Genomic DNA, 25362 nt, shown 5'->3' with positions numbered 1-25362 from the left:
ATTTCATTATTTTATTTTTATTCTTTTCATTAAAATGAAACAAAGAGAAAAAAAACAATCAACTTAACATTAAAGTAATTTATGAATGAAAATATTCTCTCTCACAGGAATGAGGCAAAAACTAACCCAGAACCACTGTTCATTTGAGCCTTTTAATTTCCCTAAGTCCCTGTTGGTGACAGTCGGACAAAGATTTGCACACACATTTTAGTATGTACTCCATCCTAAACTTCTTGATCATCTTCGAGTTAACCCCCAAATCCCGTGATTAGTCGAGGGCTCCAATCCTTAAAAGTAATTTTAAGAGAGTTACGGGTTGCATATTGGAAGGGTGGGTCTAGTTGTGGCTGAGCCCACTAGCGTCGCTGGAGGGTGTGTGTACAGTTACTACTGTACCTGGCGGTCTATGCTAACGACTCCCCAAGTGACCTATTTCGCCAGCATACGTTGCCCTATTTGTTTTCTAAAACCCTTCACTCTTACATTATTGGACACAAGCGCCAGGTCTTCAGGATTACCAAAAGGACAGATTGGCACTGGCTGATGTTATCCAAAGGACCTTGGCAGATGTCCCAGGTGGGATAAAGTGGAGGGGCTGAGTCGAAACCTCTGCATGACGTTAATACTTCTATGCCTTGTCTGACTACAGTTTAGGTGGCGTCAACTGAATTGGGATAAACAACTGTGTTTTTGCAGCCCAAAACATCAAAGTGGATGTTTTTAGAAACTACATCATAATTGTTTCTATGAAAATGCATATGCACTGTTCAGAACAACCACAACAACTATGGCAGACCATGACACGCAGTTAAAATTCTTGATCTTCTTTCTCTTTCAAGATCCCGACTTTGTTGAAACCAATACCCTTTAACTTGGAAATCTGTGATCCAGTAGTCTTTGATCCATACAATATGTACTCCATCCCTACATTTTTTTCATACAGCATCAAAAACGCAAAGATGCTTCCCTATTTTAGCGAGCTTCTGCCACATTCGGGGATAAAAACATTTTCACCAGTTATCTTGGACCATTCCTCCGTTGTTTGTCACTTTGACTTCCTGTCTTGTGTCATGAGTTCCACCTAGTCTCGTCAGCCAATCGGCTCCTTGCCTTATCTTGTTTTCTTCCCATCTGTGTGTGATTAGTTTAGTCTTTTATTGAGTCCTGTTACATCCTCTAGTTTTTTTTTTACAATAGATCTCTTTAATTTTAAGAACATTTAATTAGGCTTCAGGCTTCTAACCAACTCTTTGTATGCACATTCCCTTGACTGCATGCCACACGACTGCGACATACTGGCAGCAGTTAGCTGTCGTTGCAAACAAATGAAAAATCAAAAAAACACGTTCCTGCTACTAAAATTGTGGTCGGCATTGAACGTCTCAGTTGAGTATACGCCGATTAGCTAGGAAAAACAGCAACAACGATTACATTGCAGGAGTACTCTTCAGTTATTGTAATTTTTGGGACCTTTGAATGAGAGAAACCAAATGGACTCGGAAGCTAAGTGAGTAAAAGGACAGACAACAACGTTCAGTCACCTTGAGAGAGCTGTGCACTGCAGACTCGGGCGGGTAGACAATGAAGTGGCGTAACGTGAAGCCAAAGCCTTGAGAGGTTCGGCGCAGGGACAGCGTCTTGGGCCCGGGCCAGGAGAAAGGCTCCTCCTCTGCCCCAGGAGAAGCGATAAACGACGCGTCGCTCTGGTCAGGACCATCCTTCTGCTTGGCCTGAAAAGTGCACAAAAGTGATGTTAATTTTGGATTATATCGGGAACACAACAGAGTGATTATCCATTCAGACAATTTGACAAGAACTAGTTTCAGAGAGGAATGCATGGCATTCCAGGACAAGGCCAAAAATACACGGGCATAATTGTGTTTTTTAACTGCGGCTGAATTCGGAGAAAACAGTATCTGTCAAAATAATAACCGTTCTGGACCCCATTTGTTTTGCCTCGGGCTCCACACATCCACACATGTGGCTCTGGTTATTGAGCATTTTGGCACTTTTTGCAGGACTCTTTGGCGTGTTTGCACGATGATAGACTTATCTTGTGCATTCCTACTGTGTGACTGAGGCGGGATAATGACAGCCCTTTACATTTATGCAGTCCTTTATTGGTAATGGTTTAATTTATTTCAATTTGCTTTAACCATTCCCTTCTCCATATCTTAGCAATGTTCGCTTTGTGTTTAAAATAATTTTGATCAACTTTGCAAATTTGGAGCTGTATTTATCAAGTATTCTTACCTCTATATCGTGCAACTTGGCAACTTTTGGAGATGCTCGCATCATAGCACATTGTGTTCTTATGCCTGGATTAAGCTTTTTTTTAGTCAACTCAACAAGCAACCACAACCCTCGTTGACCTCTTGGCTTGTTAGCTTTCTTTCTCCGTCGCGAAGCCATCAATGGCAATTAAAGAGAAGCAGAAGTGCAACCAACGGATGTCACACTGTTATTGCAAATATTAACACAAATGTCAACTACAGATGACGCTTAGGTCATTTAGACACTGTGGTTATTCCACTTCTTCTTTAGAAACAGCTGGACTGTTTGGTTTGTCTTAGAATACGTTTCACCGCTAATCCAAGTCTGCTTTAATACATGAATTCTCATAGATTTACATATGACCAGTTTAAGTCTGAGACTAGATCGGACCAATCTAAGTCTGAGACTAGATCTGACCAATCTAAGTCTAAGACTAGAACACTAGATCTGACCAATCTAAGTCTAAGACTAGATTTGACCAATCTAAGTTTAAGACTAGATTTGACCAATCTAAGTTTAAGACCAGATCAGACCAATCTAAGTGAGAAGGCGAAACGTCTTCTCAATCAATCAATCAAATTGCATTTGTATAGCCCTTTATCACGAATGTCTCAAAGGGCTCCACAAACTCACGACATCCCCTGATTTTAGCCCCCATCCGGGCAAGTAATAACTAAAAAAAAAACCCAGATAAGGAAAAAGAAGAACCCTTGAGAAGGGATCGCAGATGTAGGGAACCCCCTTCTAGGTTGACCAGCTGCAATGAATGTCAAGCGGGTCCAGTCATTGTTTTGTATTCTATGTATTCTAAGACAAACCTATAAAGTAGCGAGCAATTTGAATGCCCTGAGAATAAAATGACCTGGATAAATGACAACATCCATAGATATGTTTATGATTACCGTGGCTTTGGAACAGTGACGTGCGGTGAGGTTGATGGCTGGTGAGGCACTGACTTCATCATAGTCAGATTTACAAACATATGAACCCTACAGAGTATATTATTCACCATTTGATTGGCAGCAGTTAACGGGTTATGTTTAAAAGCTCATACCAGCATTCTTCCCTGCTTGGCACTCAGCATCAAGGGTTGGAATTGGGGGTTAAATCACCAAAAATCATTTCCGGGCGCGGCGCCGCTGCTGCCCACTGCTCCCCTCACCTTCCAGGGGGTGATCAAGGGGATGGGTCAAATGCAGAGGACAAATTTCAACACACCTAGTGTGTGTGTGACAATCATTGGTACTTTAACTTAACTTTAACTTTACACATACAAACTGTAGCACACAAAAAAGCACATAAAAAAACGTTATTATGGTCTTACCTTTACTTATAAATGAGCCGCTGTTGTGCTGATTAATGAACCACCTGACGGGAGTGTTATATCAACTAAAGCCCTCACTTCAACTTTCCACGTGCAAGATTGAATCTATTTAAAAAAGTGTAACCGAGGGTTTATAAATGTCGCCTATACTGTATGAAACTACAAAATAACAAACACGGAGGCTCCAGTTTACACGAGGACCACTTTATTTACCTTCTTTCAAAAACTTCCGCTCCACTCCAACGTGTCACAATTCCGCTCTTAGCGCCTTCAAAATAAGAGCTTAAGGCATATACTGTATAACAGCGCATAACAGGAACTTAACATCACAAAGAGGAAAGCCCATAAAAATAGGTTACAAAAGTTATTTAATAAGAAGCCAAAAAGTGCAAAAACAATAATGTTCGTGTTGGAGGAGTTGTGAATTAGGCCCTGCAGTCATTCACAACTCCTCCAACACGAACATTATTGTTTTTGCACATTTTGGCTTCTTATGAAATAACTTTTTTAAATAGATTCAATCTTGCACGTGGAAAGTTTAAGTGTGGGCTTTAGTTGATATAACACTCCCGTCAGGGGTTGCCGTGCATTCTACGGCGGGGGTGCAGGAGGCGAGCCTCAGCCAGTGCGTCTTTTGCAGCCGTTTTATGATCGCTCAGCACAGGAAATACGTTACACACATACAGTTGTTGACAAAATACACTGTACATTATATACCTCAGCTAACTAAACTATGGAAATGTATAATATAGTTCATATAGCAATACGGTCTCACTGCACAGCAGGCCAGCAGTTAGCCGAGTCCGCAATCCATGGTGAGGCACTGAGTGACGTGCCTCGACTGGCTGCTGTTCACCGCACCGTCTCTTCTCAGTATTTGAACGGCAAATGTGAAAATTCAGCAATTTTGAATACAAATAATCTAAAACTGGTGAACTTAAATGGAAAATAACTTTATAGTATAATCACTGGATACATTTAACAATTTAATATATATTTTTTTCTTTTTACATTTTTTTTCTTTTCAGGGCCTCACCTGCCTCTAGTGACTGCACGTCACTGCTTTGGAAGGAACATTGCTCAAGTTCATTACTCAGACCGTCCCCTGATTTAACACTATGCTCAACACGGTGAGTCACTCCCGTTCAATTAAGGCTAAAATGATATCTGGAAATATTTTGCTGGAGAGCGTGTGGCGTCCATCATGCACCACAGGGTGTGTTGCTACCAGAGACTCCTATGCCGAAATACATCCAAAACAAAGACATCCTCCCCACCGCTCGGCTTTCTTAGTCCACACTTCCCGCCGTGGCTGTCTGGGAGGAGCAGATGTGGAGGTCTTTAGGGAGAAGCATGGGTGTGGGCTCAATTGAATGACTCTCCAGCAATACCCAGCGGTGATGAGCTGGATGTAAGCCAGAGTTCACAAACGTAGCTGACGTCTTCATGCTCTGGTGTTTTTTGTTTGTTTGTTTATTTGTTTAAAAAATGAATGCTGTGTTATGCAAGAGCTAAGCTATGTGGCTCCGTGGGGCTTTGGTACACACACACATCTCCTGCTTCCTCTCTCAATATAGAAAACGCGATGAATTATTAAGCATTCCAAGTGCTGCCTTGGCTTTGCCGTAAAACCAACTCAGACAATACAAATACGCAGTTATGCATTCAGTCTGGTCATCAAAACATTGCATACACATTGTGGCCATACGAACATATTTGCATGCCCCTACTGGCATCATTATTTATATGAGATCAGCGCTTTGAGTGAGTTTGACTGTCACTGCTTGTCTACTTTGAGCAAAGTATGTTTTTGTTAGACTGAGTCAGGCCTGGGCTTCTGACGTCATCCATGTAGCTTCTTGCACTCCCTCACACTTTTCCTTTCCAAGCCTCTCTGACCACAGATATCTAACATGAGTCAGCCACGTTCACTTCATCACGGGGAAAAATGCATGGAAATACAGCATGCCCCTTTGATATTTAGGGGTATGCTTTCTGAAGGCAAAGTGTTTCAAATATGCAGCACAGGTAATAAAAGATATCGGTCAGTGAAACAGGACTACCTTGCCGCAGGAGAGCAGGATGACGCACACAAAATTCCTCAGACAGCACAACAAAGTGCCCCCCACCCCTCTGAAAAGCCTCCTATGTAAACCTATATGCCTTAAAGCTTCAGTAAGTACACATCCCAGAATATTGCATGCTCAAAAATGTCAAATTCCGGCGGGATGCTCTTTTTTTTTGGTCCCTTACCCGCGATCGCACACAGTTCTTCCTGGAGGCTTCCCGAAGCCGAGCCCAGGAAACGTTGCGGGTGGAACTCTTGAGTCCCAGTTCCAATTCTCCCCAGTAGGCTCTGGCTAAAAGTTGGAACCAAAGACAATACGGCTCCGACAAGCAGCCGTCCAACCCGGCCAGCCGGGCCCAGGGACAGCTTCCAGATGACGGGGATGCGGTGAGGGAGCAGCAGCCCTCAGATTCCACGTCCCGTCGGTCGGGTAGATCCCTCAGAGGAAGCGACTTGCAGCCCGAAGGAAGCCCGTTCCTCTGGGCTAGCATGGCATAGCAAAGTCCGCGGAGTAGAAGTAGATGACCAGACTCAGTGTATTCAAAACGGTTCTAATTCAGTCCATCTCTTCCAGATTTTTGCTCGGGACGTCCCGCATGCTGATGCTTCCACTCTAAAGAGAGTAGAGCTCAGAGGCTGAGTGTGCTGCTGCTGCTGCAGAGAGCCTGGACCGCTAGACGCACCCACCCACTGGCCACACACAACTCTGAGGTATGCACACCAACACACACACACTCAGACAAACCCGGCAGCCTCTTCTTTTCCTGTCTCTTCCATCTCTAAGTCACGTCATCCATTGCTGCAAGGGAATAAATAATCAAGGGAAATAAATGACTAAAGGATCTTTTATATGTGCAACTCTTTTTAAGCACCCACTGCAAAAACGCTAATCAAAGAACCTCTACTGTATATTAGGGCTGGACAATTAAATATCGATTTAGATTTTGGCTTCTCACGATCATTGACATTTTACAATCGAGAAAAAAAAAGGATTCATGGGACAACGTACATGCAAATTTCTCAGCTTGTAACGATGAAACAAATGAGTGAGCATATAAGTGAGAACAGGACCATGTCTACTAGAAGATTGACATCTCACCGTAGTTGCTACTTTTTATTTGACTCAGCGCTAGTATGCCTAACCAATAATCACTAAACTCAACAAAAAAGTAAGGCATTTCTGTGTTAACATAACCGGGAAGGATTCACAGAATTGGCCACTAAAACAGAATCCGCTGATAAAAGCAGAATATCGAGAAAATTGACATAAATGAGTGAAATGCTGTCACTGTAAGGAGAAGGATCACTTACTTTGGAAAATAATGTGTCCGGCAAGGCAATGTTGAGACGGCCACTTGAAACAGCGATTAAACAACAAAACTAAAGCTAGCAAGAACAATACGGTAACACTTTATTATGGGGAACATATCCACCATTAATTAGTTGTTTATTAAAGTAACAAAGACTTAATTTAGAGTTATTTGGACACTAGGGGAAAATATAAGGGTTAGGGTTAGGATTACTAATAAACAATAATTCTGAGTTTATTGAGGGAAGACTCTTAGTTAATGGCTTATTGGTTGTATAATAAGGCCATGCAGAATAAGGCATTAATAAGTAATTAATAATGACTAATTAAGAGCCAATATCTTACTAATTTGCATGTTAATAAGCAACTAATTAATGGTAAATATGTGTTCCCCATACTAAAGTGTTCCAACAATACATACTGTATACCCATAAGACATCTCATCTGTTTGTGTTGTTGTGAACAACATCATTGATGTAAGATCAGTGTACAAACAGGGCAGCACTCACAGCTTGAGAGCCTCTCTTTTTTTTAAGAGCCTCAAGTCATCTCCAAACTTTTCACACTCACCCTTCGCAACAAAAGCGTAGTGCGCAACATCCGGTCTGACTACGCAAAAGAAATACAATTTTCCAAAGAGTACGTTACATATGCATAATGTATTTAAAGCACTTACTGATACATTTACCCGGTTATTATTATTTGACTTAAAATACTGGTCAAAATTGTCCAAAGATGTTTTGCACCAATAATTGTGAGGATTTTTTTAATTAAATGAAATTGTAATTATGACACAAAAAGCACACTCTATGGTGGTAAAATAAGTGTAAAAGGTAAACTGTATTTAAAAAAAAAAAAGAAAAACTGAATTTTATTTTGTTATATTGCTATTTTAATTTATTGTTGTTACTATTATTATGTTGTTGTTTATTCGTATTTGTATATTTGGCGTGGCATGGTTGGGTGGCCGTGCCAGCAACCTGAGGGTTCCTGGTTTGATCCCCAGCTTCTACCAACCTAGTCACATCCGTTGTGTCCTTGAGCAAGACACTTCACCCTTGCTCCTGATGGCCTTGCATGGCAGCTCCCACCATCAGTGTGTGAATGTGTGTGTGAATGGGCGAATGTGGTAATAGTGTCAAAGCGCTTTGAGTACCTTGAAGGAAGAAAAGCGCCATACAAGTATAACCCATTTACCATTTAAATTATATTCAAAGTTGAGTTTTGGTGGAACAATAAATACTGATGTTTTTTAAATGAATGAATAATCGTGTTATGAATCAAAATAGTCGTGATTGTTGTTTTTTTCCCATAGTTGTCCAGCCACACTGTATATAACAGGAGCACTCTTCTGTTTTTAAAGACCGGCTGCAATCCTACAGAGCCTGGTGGCCCAAACACCAACGTGATGCTTCATCACACTTTCCCCCTCTGGGCTGTGCTTTAATTACCAGCCGTGGTGGGAACAAGCTCGCAATCCAACTGCAGCCAACGCACGTCCATCACTGACCATTGCGGTTTGTAAGCATGCGTTAGCCGAGCACAACCGTACACGGCGTAAATGTAAACAGCAGTCTATTTTCTATTCCGGGCAGCGACTATGAAAAACAACAACAGTCGCGGAATGTTCCCCTCTGAGGTTACGGGGCATCTCGTTACCGCACCGGGCTCAATATAGCTCAGGATATTCCTTATGGAAAAGATGGCGGAAATAGAATGTGCCAAATTCAGCAGGCCTGAAGAATGGTTTTATTTTAGAAGAGAAGGGAAGGGATTTTGGAAAAATGCCACCATGTTGTTGCCTTATTTAGAAAGTCGTAGTTGCAACCAAATGCCTTATCTTAACCGCTCGTACATTCAATTATGCTCGTGGGGACTCTTACAGATTTAAAACACATGATGTTGTGGCAGGAAATTTGAACGTTGCTGTTGGCGAGCAGACGCGCAAACAAGACGTGCCACCCAGAAACATTATACACTCGGTTGTCATGGCAACACAACAATGTTAGACATTGGACTTGTGACTTCCATGTGATGCCATAGTGATTTGCATGTGAGGGTGTCAGGAATAGGTCACATCCTGCTGATCGATCAGAGCGAGCGTGTTTTATGTGGTCCGAAATGCAAATCCAGAGCAGAAGATTGGTGTGAGTTCTGGATTTTGCAGTTTACTCTAGAATTGGGGACAAGTTTAATGCTTGGGACTATTTTTGGGATAATTTGGGTCATCTTAGCTTCGTAAAACACTTCTTTTGTCTGTTTCTTTACACATTTCTGAAAAAATAGCCGTGTTATACGAAAGACAAACGTCCACTGCAGAGGACGGCGGTTCTCAGGAGGTTGGGTATTGTTACCGAGCAGAAAAGTCACATTGTGCTGCACAGACTTTGCCTGTTTGAAATTCCCGTCATGGCAACTGATGTTCAAACAAGAAATACACAAAAGAGCAAACAAGCCCTACGGTGTCTGGACGATACTAAAAGGCGCACATCATAATTTGCCCACAGTCTAGTTTGTTAGGAGCAAAGCAACAGGTTGAAAAAAAAGGCTTGTTTCACTACACAATAAAACCGTCTGCAGCTCCTTAACACCAGCTGGGGGAATTCTTTCAAAAAACTTTATGAGATGCCATTGAGGTGTAAAATGCAAACACACAAAAAAGGATCAGTGACGTACAAATAATGCAACACCACAACTATAAACACCTGTGATGTTCTACCACCAGCTGTGCAGGGTTTCATAACAAAACAGCATATTCAAGTTTATGTCGGGAAAAGCCTTTGTTGGACCCCCATCACTGTTGCCCCACTCTGCACGGCTTCCCACTCTCGGTCACAGTGTAGTTTGGCGCCGTAATCGCTTATCCCCTCCCCAACCCCAACCCCCCAACCCCACCTCAGCCTGATCTTTCTGAAGATGACCTCGTGGCTTCACGCAACATGACTAGCAGGGCCAAAGACAACAGTCAGACTGCAGCTGTGTCAGATCTCAGACATGCATGGGGGGAACAAGGAACATTCTGGTGAAATTTTGGAGAATAGCACACTTTAAGACAGCTTGGAGAAGACCCTTCCCTTAAAGCGAGATAAATGAAGTGGAGATCGACCGATTATCGGCGCCAATATTTGGTATTTTGATGTATATCGGTATCAGCCTTCATCAGCAGATACTATACAAACAGATATGATAACAGTATTTTATTTTTATTTTTTTAATTAGTGAAGTAGATAGTGAAAGTTATCTTTTTGCTGGTGCCTATTTTTTTTTTTTTTTTTTTTATTTCAATCAAGAATAAAAAATACTTTCATTGTCAATAATTCTCCCCAAATATGATTTGATATCTGAATTCTTCTCCGGTCAAGAGGCCACACACCCTGCACCCCTTATACTCCTTGCAGCGCTGGTCGCCTGCAGTACCACTGCTTACCTACAGTATCGGACATTACATTTTTTCTGGGAAATCCAGTTTTTGTCCTCTTTTCCTGCCCTCTTACCAGTTTTGTTTGTTTTCATTACTGCAGTGATCAAGTCGTGTACAAGCCTCCATCCACAACACTCAGTGAGTGGGCTCATTACAGGAGTGCAAAGAGTTTCATTTTCCGTGATTCAATCAAATAACAACGCAACAGAGATGGATGGACATTATGACAGAACATAAACTTTGTGTAAATATTTTGACAAATTGGAGACTTATTATATAAGTAAAGAAGAGCAGGCAGCAGCTCACACATTCTCATAGTTTCTGTAACAAATGTTTCAACTATGAACTACATTAAGGAGCCTAAAATAGTTTTTATATAAATATTAGCAAAGTTTCAAGGTTCCTTACAAGGAAGCCTTGTAATGTATTAAGTCCATAAACTGCTATAAAACTGAGTAGACAAAGTTATTATGGTGTAGAGAAATCCCATATTTTTGCCAATTTTCCCAGGAGATTTCCTATATTTTGAAATGCTCCTTTTAGACACACGTAATAAAGGTGTTTGTGAAATCCCCTAATGTTTTTTGGTGCTAAATTAACCACAACATTAGCGCAGCATTAAACAATATGTCGCTACTGGTCCAAAGTTTCCTAGAAAATTATGTTAAAAAACAATTTAAATCATTGTCCAGCTGTTAACTGACGTATACTATTCATGTTTAAATAACTTTTACTGCAAATGAATATCGTCTTCAAATATCGCTTATTGGCCATCTTGACTAATGACTACCGTATTTTTCGGACTATAAGTCGCAGTTTTTTTCATAGTTTGGCCGGGGGTGCGACTTATACTCAGGAGCAACTTATGTGTGAAATTATTAACATATTACCGTAAAATATCAAATAATATTATTTAGCTCATTCACGTAAGAGACTAGACGTATAAGATTTCATGGGATTTAGCGATTAGGAGTGACAGATTGTTTGGTAAACGTATAGCATGTTCTATATGTTATAGTTATTTGAATGACTCTTACCATAATATGTTACGTTAACATACCAGGCACGTTCTCAGTTGGTTATTTATGCCTCATATAACGTACACTTATTCAGCCTGTTGTTCACTATTCTTTATTTATTTTAAATTGCCTTTCAAATGTCTATTCTTGGTGTTGGGTTTATCAAATAAATTTCCCCCAAAAATGCGACTTATACTCCAGTGCGACTTTTTGTGCGACTTATAGTCCGAAAAATACGGTACTAATAATCGGTATCGAACCTTAAAAAAACATATCGGTCAATCTCTAAAATGAAGGCATGTTTTTTGGGATGTATAAGTGACCTCATGAATGGACCAAAAATACCACACCCTCGCTCCAAAGTCTTGTGGAAAGTTTATGCTTTATTAGATTGTGTAATACACAAAATAGCAACAAAAGCAGGCAACGGAATCTCTGCACACTGCAAAAATTGAAATCTAAGTCAGATTAAATATCTCAAATAAGGGCGATATTTGCTTATTTTCTGTCAGATAAGATGATTCTTCTCACTAAGCAGATTTTATGTTAGTGTTTTACTTGTTTTAAGTGTTTTGGTCCTATATTATCTCAGTAAGATATTACAGCTTGTTGCTGAGATTTTATGACCTATATTGAGTAAAACATGCTTGAAACTAGAATATCAACTGTTGCAAAGCTGTGTCATCAACACTCACAAGTATAAAACTAATTTTTTAAAGTAATAATTTCTTACTTCAAGCATGACAAAAAGAAAATCATGATTTTGACACAAATGTGTCTCATAATTAAAACAGATGACAGCCAAATGGACTTTGCTGTTTTATTTTCAATGAAACAAGAGAAAATACGTACTCATATAGTAGTACAGTTGGCACAGTACAGCAAACGGACAGTTAATATTTAAACATTTAACATGTGACATTTCAAACAATTTTGAACAGAAATAGTTCATGCACGTTCAGATAAATTCTTCAAAATTACAATAAAAAAAAATTTGGCCGGGGGCCGGGCTGTATATTGTATATGCGCACTAATTGACTGAAAGAGCATGCACTTGGCGCGATGATGTCATGTTATCAATGGGAAAATGCATTTTTAGACAATATGATTTGCCTGAGCGGCTCGGAGACCCCAAGAGTAACAAGCGGTTGCCTTGTTGCCTTTTCATTAAGAAGAATAAACTAGTTTTTAGTGTAAGTTTGCTGGTTTCAAGACATGTAATGCTGAGCGCATATCATTATGTCAAGATAATGGCACTAGCATTTACTTAATCTAATAATATTTTTCAACATATTGAGCAAAAAGGTCTCTTTTTTTTTCTACCAAGAAAAGTGCACTTGTTATTAGTGAGAATATTCTTATTTTAAGGTATTTTTGGGTTCATTGAGGTTAGCTAATTTTGCTTATTTTGGAAAGTCTCGAAAAGACGATTTTTCTTGTTCTATTGGCAGATAATTTTGCTTAGTTCAAATAAAATACCCCTAATTTTTGTATTTTTTTTTTCTTGTTTTTGAACACTGACTTTTTGCAGTGCAAGTAGTTCACTAACGAAGCTTGAATGAGACACTCGTCTCTGAGACCTGTGTGTGTGTGATGCATCTGCAGCTGCGAATATGTGTGTGTGGTGCAGAGAGAAGGACGGGCGGAGAAGAAAAAGAGAAAGTCTTGCTGGGGGAGGGATTAGGCTTGATTCAGAGGTGGCTTTTCAAGACTCCTGGCGGGTGTAAAGATCTAATCTGGACACGCTGCATCTGGTCTCCGCGAGGTATGGCTTACTGTAACAAAGGTTTAGCTAATGAGCGACTGCTCCCGGCTATGTGCCCACGCCACTGCACACCCATAAAGACCCTCCTTCACACAGTTCCACACGGGGGTTCCAGCGGGTGCAAATCCTACCGTCAACTAGGAGGCAGACAGCTGCCCTTGCACTTGTAAGGGAGGCGCTGGAGTGCATTGGACTTTTGTCAAAAACAGAAATGTGACTTTGTCAAGGAGATCAGCTCAGCTACTTAGTTATAATGTAGGAAAATCTGCTGTAAAGCAGTGAATCAGAATATTTGCTTGGGAACAGCATACAACTATGCAGAATACAATGGAAGATTGGAATGGAAAAAGATGCAGAATTCCCTGATAAGTCGACCACTCCCATCATGAGGAATAACACAAACCTGGTTGTTGGCACACTTCAGCTGTGAAGAGGACGATGTCACCACCTGTGTTTTCGTCCTACTCAAACATGACCCACTAGCCAAAAACCTTCCATCGCTACCAGTTAAACCCGACGTGCCTCCTGTCCACAACATATTCACGACCCGATGTGTCACCTCTATTCTAACTGCAGGAGTAACAACTCACGGTTTGCTGTGGAGACCAGATGAGCTGCACGGGTAAGAACCACAACATGGGGAAAAAAATAAAATAAAGGGGATTTCCTTCGAGTTGGAGAGCTGGGGAGGGTTTGGGTTGGACGCTCACCCAAAAGAGTCCAGCGGAACAGGAGGCGGGAGAGGGGGGTTGCATGAACCTAGCTCACACTTGCAAGATTCCCAAGTGAAGGAACGCGGCCTGATGTGGACAATTGTCTGTAGGTGACCTCTGACATTTCCAGACAAATGCCTCTGCCAATCAAGCATTCAGTAGCCACCTTATTCACTTCTAAGCAGCTGCTCTCAAAAACTAAAAAAAAAACATGTTTGCAACTCCTCAGTAGTCCATGCTGTGGGTCGCCACTTTGTTTAGGAGAGGTAAGATTGTCCAAAACCACCAATTGCACTCCATTACAATGCAACTCTACCATAGTCTGTCTCCAAAGACAATCTGGGAAGTCAATGTGTCACTGAGAAGAGAACCAAACCCAGGCATGCATGCTTTAATGGACCGTTACCTACATTAGATGCCACCCACAAGAGTACCCACCCATGTCTGGAATCTCAGACCCATCAGAAATATGCAGACAAACATTCAAGATGAGGGCTGCTATAGACTCCCAACATCCTGAATGTAAACTTGGGCTGTGAAAGAGCCCATTGAGGAACTGTGACACTAGTGTTAGCTTCACAAAGAGCCTGTATAGCGGCGGTGGAAGACGATCTTGGAAAACCAGCGGTTGGGGTTTGAGGTGGGACAACTGTAAATGCATACCTGCACCACCTAGCCTGACACGTAAACAGTAGTGGACACTCATGACTGATGATGAAAGCAACTCATTGGTGAATCCAATTTTGTTTAGGATTAATATACTCGACTTCATAAAGACAAGTATGCTAGGTAACATGTGGCATGTCCGCTTGCTATGAAATCCCAAACATATTTCACCACAAATATGCAAAAATTACTACTTAATGATGTTTTAAATGTAATATGTATCTCTAGAGCTTGTTATGATCACCCTCAGCCATATTTATATCATTTATATCTAGGGGTGTAACGATTTATATTCCTAAAATTCAAGTATTTTGATCTGTGCTTGGCAAATTGCCCAAGATAGGTATCGATTTAAAAGGCAATAAATTGATCGTATCTATAAAACGAAAAACATTGAATTTAAGAGCTCCATACTTTATATGAAGTGTAACACTTTAAATCAAAAGGACATTTATTGTTAAAGTGTCATCAAAACAAAAATGGCGGATACCTCCGGCATACTTGCCAACCCTCCCGATTTACCCGGGAGACTCCCGAATTTCAGTGACCCTCCCGAAAATCTCCCGGGGCAACCATTCTCCGAAATTCTACCGATTTCCACCCAGACAACAATATTGGGGGCGTGCCTTAAAGGCACTACCTTTGCGTGCACATAATATCTACGGCTTTTCACACACACAAGTGAATGCAATTCATACTTGGTCAACAGCTATACAGGTCACACTGAGGGTGGCCGTATAAACAACTTTAACACTGTTACAAATATGTGCAACACTGTAAACCCACACAAAACAAGAATGACAAACACATTTCGGGAGAACATCCGCACCGTAACACAACATAAACACAACATAACAAATACCCAGAACCCCTTGCAGCACTAACTCTTCCGGGACGCTACAATATACACCCCCCACCCTCCCTTCTCCCGAATTCGGAGGTCTCAAGATTGGCAAGTATGACCTATGGTGGTCGAGAAAATTCATAACAAATGCAAACCCCACAAGACAACATCTTTAATTACAACACAAAAACTTTCAGCTACAGCACAATTTCGAAAGCCACAACAACAACAAAAAGACCATTCTTGCCAACTTTGAGACCTCCGATTCCGGGCGGGGGGCGTGGTTGGGGCGGGGGCGTGGTTAAGTGGGGAGGAGTATATTTACAGCTAGAATTCACCAAGTCAAGTATTTCATATATATATATATATATATATATATATATATATATATATATATATATATATATATATATATATATAAAAGAAATACTTGACTTTCAGTGAATTCTAGCTATATATATATATATATTTATTTTATTATATATATATAAAACACTAAATTGGCCCTAGTGTGTGGATGTGAGTGTGAATGTTGTCTGTCTATCTGTGTTGGCCCTGCGATGAGGTGGCGACTTGTCCAGGGTGTACCCCGCCTTCCGCCCGATTGTAGCTGAGATAGGCTCCAGCGCCCCCCGCGACCCCAAAGGGAATAAGCGGTAGAAAATGGATGGATATATATATAAATAAGAGAAATACTTGAATTTCAGTGTTCATTTACTTACACATATACACACACATAACACTCAACTACTGATTGTTGAGTTAAGGGTTGAATTGTCCATCCTTGTTCTATTCTGTCACTATTTTTCTAACCATGCTGAACACCCTCTCTGATGATGCATTCTGCTTCGTCTCCTTGTTGTGTGCGCAGTTGAGCACTGCACTCTCTAAAAGCTGTAGATGTTATTGTCATATATGCATGCACAGTAGATGGCAGTATTGTCCTGTTTAAGAGTGTCACAACATTGCTGTTTACGGTAGACAAACTGCTTTAAAACGTGACTGCTGTTGTTGTGTGTTGTTACCGCGCTGGGAGGACGTTAATGAAACTGCCTAACAATAAACCCACATAAGAAACCAAGAACTCGCCCTCGATCATTCTACAGTTATAACGTGATTGGGCAGGCACGCTGTTTATATTGTGGGAAAGCGGACGTGAAAACAGGCTGTCGACACGTCACTCAGGTCCGCCTGAATTCCGGGAGATTTTCGGGAGAAAATTTGTCCCGGGAGGTTTTCGGGAGAGGCGCTGAATTTCGGGAGTCTCCCGGAAAATCCGGGAGGGTTGGCAAGTATGAAAAAGACACAACACAATAATATAAAGCCACAACCTATCTTTAAACCACAAAGGATGCGACGGACACAACGGAAGAGACAGCAGAGCAAGTTTGCCAACACACCAGGTTGAGACAGAAAATTAAAAACAATGTAAGTATATTAGTATTTTTAAAAAAGTAAAAACATTTTTTTATTTATGACTGAAAAAGTGGTCACACTTTACTCACTCTTCCAACTTTGTTAATTACATCCTTGGTCATTTGGTCCGTGTGTCATCGAAACTTATGAAACGTTATGATGTTCCGTGTTTAATAAATGAGATTCTGAGCAGGTCAAACCACTGCTTATTTAATCTGAAAACTTTTGGTTTCACTTAATTTCTTTGGTAATTCTACAGCTAATTCAACTTGAATTGATTGATTGATTGAAACTTTTATTAGTAGATTGCACAGTTCAGTACATATTCCGTACAATTGACCACTAAATGGTAACACCCGAATAAGTTTTTCAACTTGTTTAAGTCGGGGTCCACGTAAATCAATTCATGGTAAGATGTTGGTTGCAATTTATCGTATTATTTTAATGTTAAAAAACAAAAGCAAACGTTGCATGTAAATCTACTGATGGTTACTGTACTCCATCCATCCATTTTCTACCGCTTATTCCCTTTGGGGTCGCGGGGGGCGCTGGAGCCTATCTCAGCTACAATCGGGCGGAAGGCGGGGTACACCCTGGACAAGTCGCCACCTCATCGCAGGGCCAACACAGATAGACAGACAACATTCACACTCACATCCACACACTAGGGCCAATTTAGTGTTGCCAATCAACTTATCCCCAGGTGCATGTCTTTGGAAGTGGGAGGAAGCCGGAGTACCCGGAGGGAACCCACGCAGTCACGGGGAGGACATGCAAACTCCACACAGAAAGATCCCGAGCCCGGGATTGAACCCAAGACTACTCAGGACCTTCGTATTGTGAGGCAGATGCACTAACCTGTACTTTTATTGAAAATGTCTTTAATGTTGAAAATAAGAGCTGAAAATGTTTCCTCTAGTTAATTCAACCTTTAGTGTTGGTTGCACTTTATTCAAATAAAATGTGAATGCGTTGTCCATTAATTGTTGGTTACTTTGTTTGTATCCATAATTTATTTATACATAATCATCTTGCAAGAAATAACAGGAATATAGGAAACTTCAACTGCAGTGTCCACTATCTACTATTTATTTCACTGTAACACTGGTTGATGGTTATTTTTTTTTTCACTAAAAAGTTACTGAATCGATTTCATCTCACTGAATCTTTTCGGATGATATCGTTTTAAAAAACTAAGATCGTCCCGCAATCGTATCGGCAACCACAAATCGTTAAACCCCTATTTATATCGTATATTGTTTGTATCGTGCAACCTTACTCACTGCTATCCCAGCTCTTTGTTAACTTGTCTCATTGTACATCTAATGCAGTGGTTCTTAACCTGGGTTCGATGGAACCCTAGGGGTTCGGTGAGTCGGTCTCCGGGGTTTGGCGAAGGTCAAGACACACCCGACTCATCGTGTAAATAAAAACTTCTCCCTATCGGGGTATTACGGATTTGGCAACAGCAGAAGTCAGACTGATTTGCAGGTGTGTAATTTGTTGTGAGTTTATGCACTGTGTTGGTTTTGTTCTTTGAACAAGGTGATGTTCATGCACGGTTCATTTTGTGCACCAGTAAAAAAAACATGGTAACACTTTAGTATGGGGAACATATTCACCATTAATTAGTTGCTTATTAACATGCAAATTAGTAACATTGGCTCTTAACTAGTCATTATTAAGTACTTATTAATGCCTTATTCCGCATGGCCTTATTATAACCCTAACCCTCTAACCTTAACCCTAACCAAATAACTCTAAATTAAGTCTTTGTTACTTAGAATATGTTCCCCATACTAAAGTGTTGCCAAAAACATATAACTTTGTATTGAATTTGAATTTTTTATTTATTTTTTTCACTACAGAAGGGTTCGGTGAATGCGCATATGAAACTGGTGGGGTTCGGTACCTCCAACAAGGTTAAGAACCACTGATCTAATGAGACGGCAAGACACCAATCAGAACAGACCAAAAATTATTTCGAAGTCCTCTTCAGTTACGGTAAATGCTTGACATTATTACATTATTTAATAAAACTACTGTAGTTGTTTTCCAGTACATGTTTTTCAAACAATATTTATCTAAAAGTTTGTTGCCACATGTTAAAAGTGTGGTGTTTTGCGGATGACATTTATTTTAAAAAAAATAGACGAAATAGAAAATTGAAAGAGTAAATGAAACCAAATTTCTAGGTATAATGATTGATGATAAATTGAACAGGAAATCTCACGTAAAAAATATACAACATAAAGTAGCAAGAAACACGTCAATAATGAATAAAGCAAAACATGTTCTAGACCAAAAATCACTTCATATTCTCTACTGCTCACTAGTGTTACCATATCTGAGTTATTGTGTAGAAATATGGGGAAATAATTACAAAAGTACACTTCATTCATTAACGGTGTTACAAAAAAGATCAGTTAGAATAATACATAATGTTGGATATAGAGAACACACAAATCCTTTATTTATTGAATCAAAGATACTGAAATTCTACGACATAGTGAATTTGCAAACAGCTAAAATTATACACAAAGCAAACTATAACCTGCTACCCAAGAATATACAACAATTCTTCTCAAAAAAAGAGGAGAAATATAATCTTAGAGAGAAATGTAATTTAAAACATTTGTATGCACGTACAACACTTAAGACCTTCAGTATATCAGTATGTGGAATTCAATTATGGAATGGATTAAGCAAAGCAATCAAACAATGTACGAATATGATCCACTTCAAGAAACTCTTCAAACTTAGAGTGTTTACAAAGTACAAAGAAGAAGAACCATGATAAACATTCTGAATGTATTTAACTCATCCATTCTTTCATTCTTTCACTCACAAAATAATCTTACTTAGCTCAACATATGAAATGTAACTTACTTCACCAATTATTATTTATTTACTTATTTTTATTGTGATTACTTATGGAGTATATTGTGAATAAATTGAGAACAGGAAGTGAACAAAATTTTAGCAACTGTTGTGTAAAAGAAAAGGGGTAGGATTAAATAAGCTCTGCTTCTTCTTACTCCTTTTCGAACATGTTGAAAAGAGAAACTGGAGATTGTGATGTATCATGTTGTATGCTTGCATGTTCGAAATAAACTCAAACTCAAACTCAAAATGGGTGGCGTTTATTTGAGATATTTGAGTTACAAGCTCAATCCTGGAACCGTCTGAGCTTGAGTTGATGTACTATTATTTGAAATAGTTGAAAAATACTATAAAATAAAACCTTTCAGACAGAACACAAACATTTCTTGTGTTCAACTCAGCACTGAAATATTCACAGCTCCCATTTAAAATTCGGATACGACTGTAGCGATGATCCCCCGTATCTAAAAATACATACTGCAACGTGACGGAACTTAAAATATTCATATCGGTATGAGCACATTGGCCCAGTCTGGCATTCCCGTGTTTACATCTCTCACGTGCACGGGCTGATAAGAACATGCGCTGACAACATCATGCAGCAGCTGTACTGCACCGAATATTCTCATGACAGCTTTCTGGTAGTCACACATCTACAGCATGAGGATAGGGTTGCACCTAGCAACCTGGGAAGGCACTGAGGGCTGCTAACGTATCTGGAAAGGGACTGATCCTCAGTTGATCCTGACATTTCTCTGCAATGGCACACCCTTCATCACACCTGTTGTTTACACAGTATGTCAGGCAAATTGGAACTGCATCATCCAATTTTCAGCCTTCCCCTTCAAATGGTGTGCCTTCCCCACTTTTCCAGGCGCCCATTACTGCCTCACCAGTGAAAACGTTGACATGAATGGCCACAAACAGGGTGACATAACTCTATGTTTAGCCCCTGCAAACCCAATTTTGATGTACAATTGCTAGAAGGAGCCAGTCTGTCCGCTGTGATGTGAGAAAAAACCCAGACTTCTTTCAGGGATCGCCGTTTTTTTCCAATCGAGTTGGAAAAGGGAAGAGGCGTTCCATATTTTGGTTTAACTAGCGTCCTGCAAAAAGGAAGCAACTAAAAATTGTTGGCCAGAGGGATTGTGTTGGTTAGCAGGACTTAAATCAGTATCCTTTAATGACCCCCTGACTGAGCTGCAGACCGTTCTCCGCAGTCAAACCGTGCCTAACACAGACAGCTGCAATGACTGGGACTGCTCGTTTTTTGGATCCTGGTGCTGATGATGTCACATTTCTGTTAGGGAACGTCAAAATGCATTCTAGACATTAGCTGTATTACTTCAGGGAGAAGGGAAGAAGGTGTGTCTGAGAGTTACAGGGCCATTGGGGAAGATGACTCAAGATTCTTGGAATAGAAGCTAGAATAAATAGCTGCAGTAAGATCCCAAGAGAGAATGGACCCAGTTGGCATGTGCATTGGGCGGGTCCACCTGGAGAAGTAACGTTCAAATGCTGCTGCAAACATACAGACATGAGATTTATTCTGGGAGGGGAACATTGGACTAAACAGCGATGACTTGTATTAGTTTAAAGGATAAGAATGTCGCCTTTGAGCTTGTGAGCAAATATGACAGTTCTGACTAGTATCCAGAGATTTGTGATCGTGCCAATTCAACCAATCCCGGCAAATTATGCGTGGCTTCGCAATTTTGTCCAATGACTGCAGCTTCCCTACACATTTTGACCAATCAGTGTCATTTTATGTTATTGTGATTTAGGCCATGTCCACACGAACACGGAGAGTTTCAAAAACACATATTTGGGGTTAAAACAATCTCCATCCACACAAGTGTAGTTTAAAAATGATCTATGTCTACACACAAACGCATACACCTGCTGTGAAGCACATTTTGTCCAATCAGAAGCCTGAAAAAAGCAGCAACAGCTGACTTGGTGGCATTACACCTCCTATTATGTTTATTTTGATATACTTTAGACGTATAATGACATGTATATTATCTTTAAAACCAGCCTGCACGTACACCGAGCCCTGGGAACATTATTAAAGAGCGAATGCACGCCTGTGCTGCTGAAACCCAACACTCATAGTATTACATGTAGAGTCCGATAATGGCTTTTTTGCCGATATCCGATATTCCGATATTGTCCAACTCTTAATTACCGATTCCGATATCAACCGATACCGATATATACAGTCGTGGAATTAACACATTATTATGCCTAATTTTGTTGTGACACCCCGCTGGATGCATTAAACAATGTAACAAGGTTTTTCAAAATAAATCAACTCAAGTTATGTTGGCATTATTTTTTTTAACATGCCTCAAAACAGCAGCTTGGAATTTGGGACATGCTCTCCCTGAGAGAGCACGAGGAGGTTGGGGTTGGGGGGGGGCGGGGGGGTTGAGGTGGGAGGGGGGGGTAGGGAGTAGCGGGGGGTGTATATTGTAGCGTCCCGGAAGAGTTAGTGCTGCAAGGGGTTCTGGGTATTTGTTCTGTTGTGTTTATGTTGTGTTACGGTGCGGATGTTCTTCCGAAATGTGTTTGTCATTCTTGTTTGGTGTGGGTTCACAGTGTGGCGCATATTTGTAACAGTGTTAAAGTTGTTTATACGGCCACCCTCAGTGTGACCTGTATGGCTGTTGACCAAGTACGCATGGCATTCACTTGTGTGTGTGAAAAGCCGTAGATATTATGTGACCGGGCCGGCACGCAAAGGCAGTGTCTTTAAGGTTTATTGGCGCTCTGAACTTCTCCCTACGTCCGTATACCCCTCCGCACAGCGGCGTTTTAAAAAGTCATACATTTTACTTTTTGAAACCGATACCGATAATTTCCGATATTACATTTTAAAGCATTTATTCATCTCTAATTACATGTGCAGTGAAGTGTACATTATTTCTAAAATCAGCACGCACTAACGAGCCAAGGAAACCATTGTGCATGTTTAAGGGATTTATAATGCATTTCATCATGGATATAGTGATATGGTACATGTGTAATGAAATGTATATTGTCTTTAACATCAGTACACACTACAAGGAGGACGCTACATTGTGTTGTTTTTTTTGTTACTTGGTCACTTTTTCCGCGCGAGCACGGTCGCACCCGGCTCCATCTACAAGATCGGAAGCAAGACACGTAAGTTGACTTCATGATTTGTCGTTAAATAATGTTGCATCTTTCTTATGACACAGAGCAAAAAGTCTTGCTGGTCACAGTTGTCCCATCAGGTGGAGGTTCCACAGCGATTGTATCCAAAACAGCTGACTGTTATTTGCGTGTGTCGCAAAGCCCATTTTGATGTGTCTTTTTTATTAATGTTGAGTGAAAAGAGCAGCAAACATACACTAAGTCCTCTTATAGCAGGCCTGAGCAATTATTTTGACTCGGGGGCAACATTTAGAGAAAAAAATGTGTCTGGGGGCCGGTATATCTATTTTTAGGAACACTAATACAAAACCTCACAATAATGTCTGATTGAATGCTAAAAACGTTATGACAGACCGCCTTAAACAACTTAATGGAATTTTAAATTTTTCTATGAACGATAAAACACTGAATATTAACAAAATATGAATGTCACACCCCCTTTCGATCGACATATTTTAAAATCAAGTGAATCGCAACAAAAATGCAACTAACAGTGAAATATGAACGCGAAAGGTACAAAATAAACCCACCTACAATCTGATACATCTGATATTTGCTGAATTTTCCCCAGGGATCAATAAAGTACTTTCTATTCTAATCTATTCTATTCTATTCTATATATCACTAAGCTTTAGAAAATCTTCTTCCGCGTCTGTGGAAACGCTTCCCACCCACACTGTTTGGTGCCTCGTCTGAGCTGCTGTGCGTTGATGACCATAGTAACTAATTCAGTGACGTGCAGTGTGAATGACTGCAGGGCCACAACATTAGGTACACCTGCAGACTGCAGCACGGATTTCATATTTCATTCATTCACAACTCCTCCAACACGAACATTATTGTTTTTGCACTTTTTGGCTTCTTATTGAGCTGCTGCAATTTTTGGTTGGGTTGTTTATTTCTTTTGAGTAACTTCTTCTACATTTCTAAAAGGGGAGGAATGTAATAGAGTGATCTGTTGCCATCTCCTGGTTAATGTTAGCTATAGCGTACTGTGGTTACTTTTTGGTTGGCCCACGATTTACGTGGTGTTGCGCACCTGACGTCAAGTGTGTTGAGTCTGTTCTGAAGTCAACAGTAAAGAGACGTACTTCATCACCTCGCCTGGTTATTGCCTCCAACCCAATATATTACATAAAGGTAAGACCATAATAAGGTTTTTTTTTTATTAAATGTGCTTTTTTGTGTGCTACAGTTTGTATGTGTAAAGTTAAAATTAAGTTAAAGTACCAATGATTGTCACACACACTAGGTGTCGTGAAATTTGTCCTCTGCATTTGACCCATCTCTTGATCACCTCCTGGGATGTGAGGGGTGCAATGGGCAGCAGCGGCGCCACGCCCGGGAATAATTTTTGGTGATTTAACCCCCAATTCCAACCCTTGATGCTGAGTGCCAAGCAGGGAAGAATGCTGGTATGAGCTTTTAAACATAACCCGTTAACTACTGCCAATCAAATGGTGAATAAGATACTCTTTAGGGTTCATATGTTTGTAAATCTGACTGTGATGAAGTCAGTGCCTCACCAGCCATGAACATGAACATCGCCTCGGTAATACGACAATTTATTATTATTATTAGCCTTTATTTAACCAGGTAAAATCCCATTGAGATCAAAGATCTCTTTTCCAAGGGAGACCTGGCCAAGAGGGCAGCAGCAAGGTTACATTAAAAACAGTAAACAAATACATAAAACATCACATTTACAACATTAAAACTTGCTCACATGACACATGTGCATACAGACAAGGTAGACTGCAATCCTTTCACAGAAGCTTTAAACTTATTCAACGTAACTAGGGTTTGAAGTTTAATGTTCGATTGTAGGTTATTCCAAGCCTTCGGTGCTGAAAACCTAAATGCTTTCTTGCCCAGTTCAGTTCTTACTTTGGGGACGACAAATTGCAGAACATTCATTGAACGAAGATTGTGACTTCCTTGTTTCTTTGTTAAAAGACAAGACAGATAAGATGGAGTGATACCCAGAATGGTTTTGTAGATGAAAACATACCAATGATTGAGGCGTCGAGCACATAAAGATGTCCAGTTAACCATTGAGTATAACACACAATGGTGAGTAAGGGGAGCGCAGTTGGTGATGAATCTCAGTGCCCCGTGGTACACACTATCCAGCTTGTGGAGACAAGCAGCAGTAGCATTCATGTACAACACATCTCCATAGTCAATAACAGGTAAAAAGGTTGTTTCCACCAATTTCTGTTTCACAGTAAAAGAAAAGCAAGACTTGTTTCTATAATAAAATCCCAGTAAAAGTTTCAGTTTTTTTACAACATACTGAATGTGCTCCTTAAAACTCAAGTGGTCATCAATTAAAAATCCTAAATATTTAAAAGCAGATACTAACATAATTTGTTGCCCATTTCTTGTTAAAATGTTCTCACACAGTGATGATCTTACAGTTTTTGATGTGGTAAAGAGCATACACTTTGTTTTCTCTGCATTTAAAACCAGTTGAAGAT

General features: G+C 40.2%; 2 protein-coding genes across 5 annotated transcripts in view; one reads left to right on the top strand and one right to left on the bottom strand.

Moving 5' to 3' along the window:
- Positions 1-25362, top strand: part of LOC133609521 (threonine synthase-like 1) — a 242160-nt gene that overhangs the window by 65899 nt on the left and 150899 nt on the right. Inside the window, exons 3-4 of one of the 2 annotated variants that reach the window (XM_061965146.2) lie at positions 4627-4728; positions 6241-6377. The gene's annotated coding sequence lies outside the window, so the exon portion shown is untranslated. The remainder of the gene's footprint in view (positions 1-4626; positions 4729-6240; positions 6378-25362) is intronic. The other variant, XM_061965147.2, reaches the window with a different exon arrangement.
- Positions 1-25362, bottom strand: part of arhgap21a (Rho GTPase activating protein 21a) — a 137687-nt gene that overhangs the window by 35056 nt on the left and 77269 nt on the right. For 2 of the 3 annotated variants that reach the window (XM_061965140.2, XM_061965141.2), the window contains exons 1-2: positions 5852-6267; positions 1542-1730 (exon numbers count right to left, since the gene is read on the bottom strand). In XM_061965140.2, coding sequence (XP_061821124.1) covers positions 1542-1730; positions 5852-6157 — 495 coding nt within the window. In that variant the 5' untranslated portion in view covers positions 6158-6267. Of the gene's footprint in view, positions 1-1541; positions 1731-5851; positions 6268-25362 lie in introns of those variants that run through there. The other variant, XM_061965142.1, reaches the window with a different exon arrangement.

This window comes from Nerophis lumbriciformis, linkage group LG07 (genome assembly GCF_033978685.3).
Source record: "Nerophis lumbriciformis linkage group LG07, RoL_Nlum_v2.1, whole genome shotgun sequence".
In the NCBI taxonomy this organism is placed as follows: Eukaryota; Metazoa; Chordata; class Actinopteri; order Syngnathiformes; family Syngnathidae; genus Nerophis; species Nerophis lumbriciformis.
The sequence above is the reverse complement of the archived record's forward strand: the minus strand, read 5'-3'. Positions and strand labels throughout refer to the sequence as shown.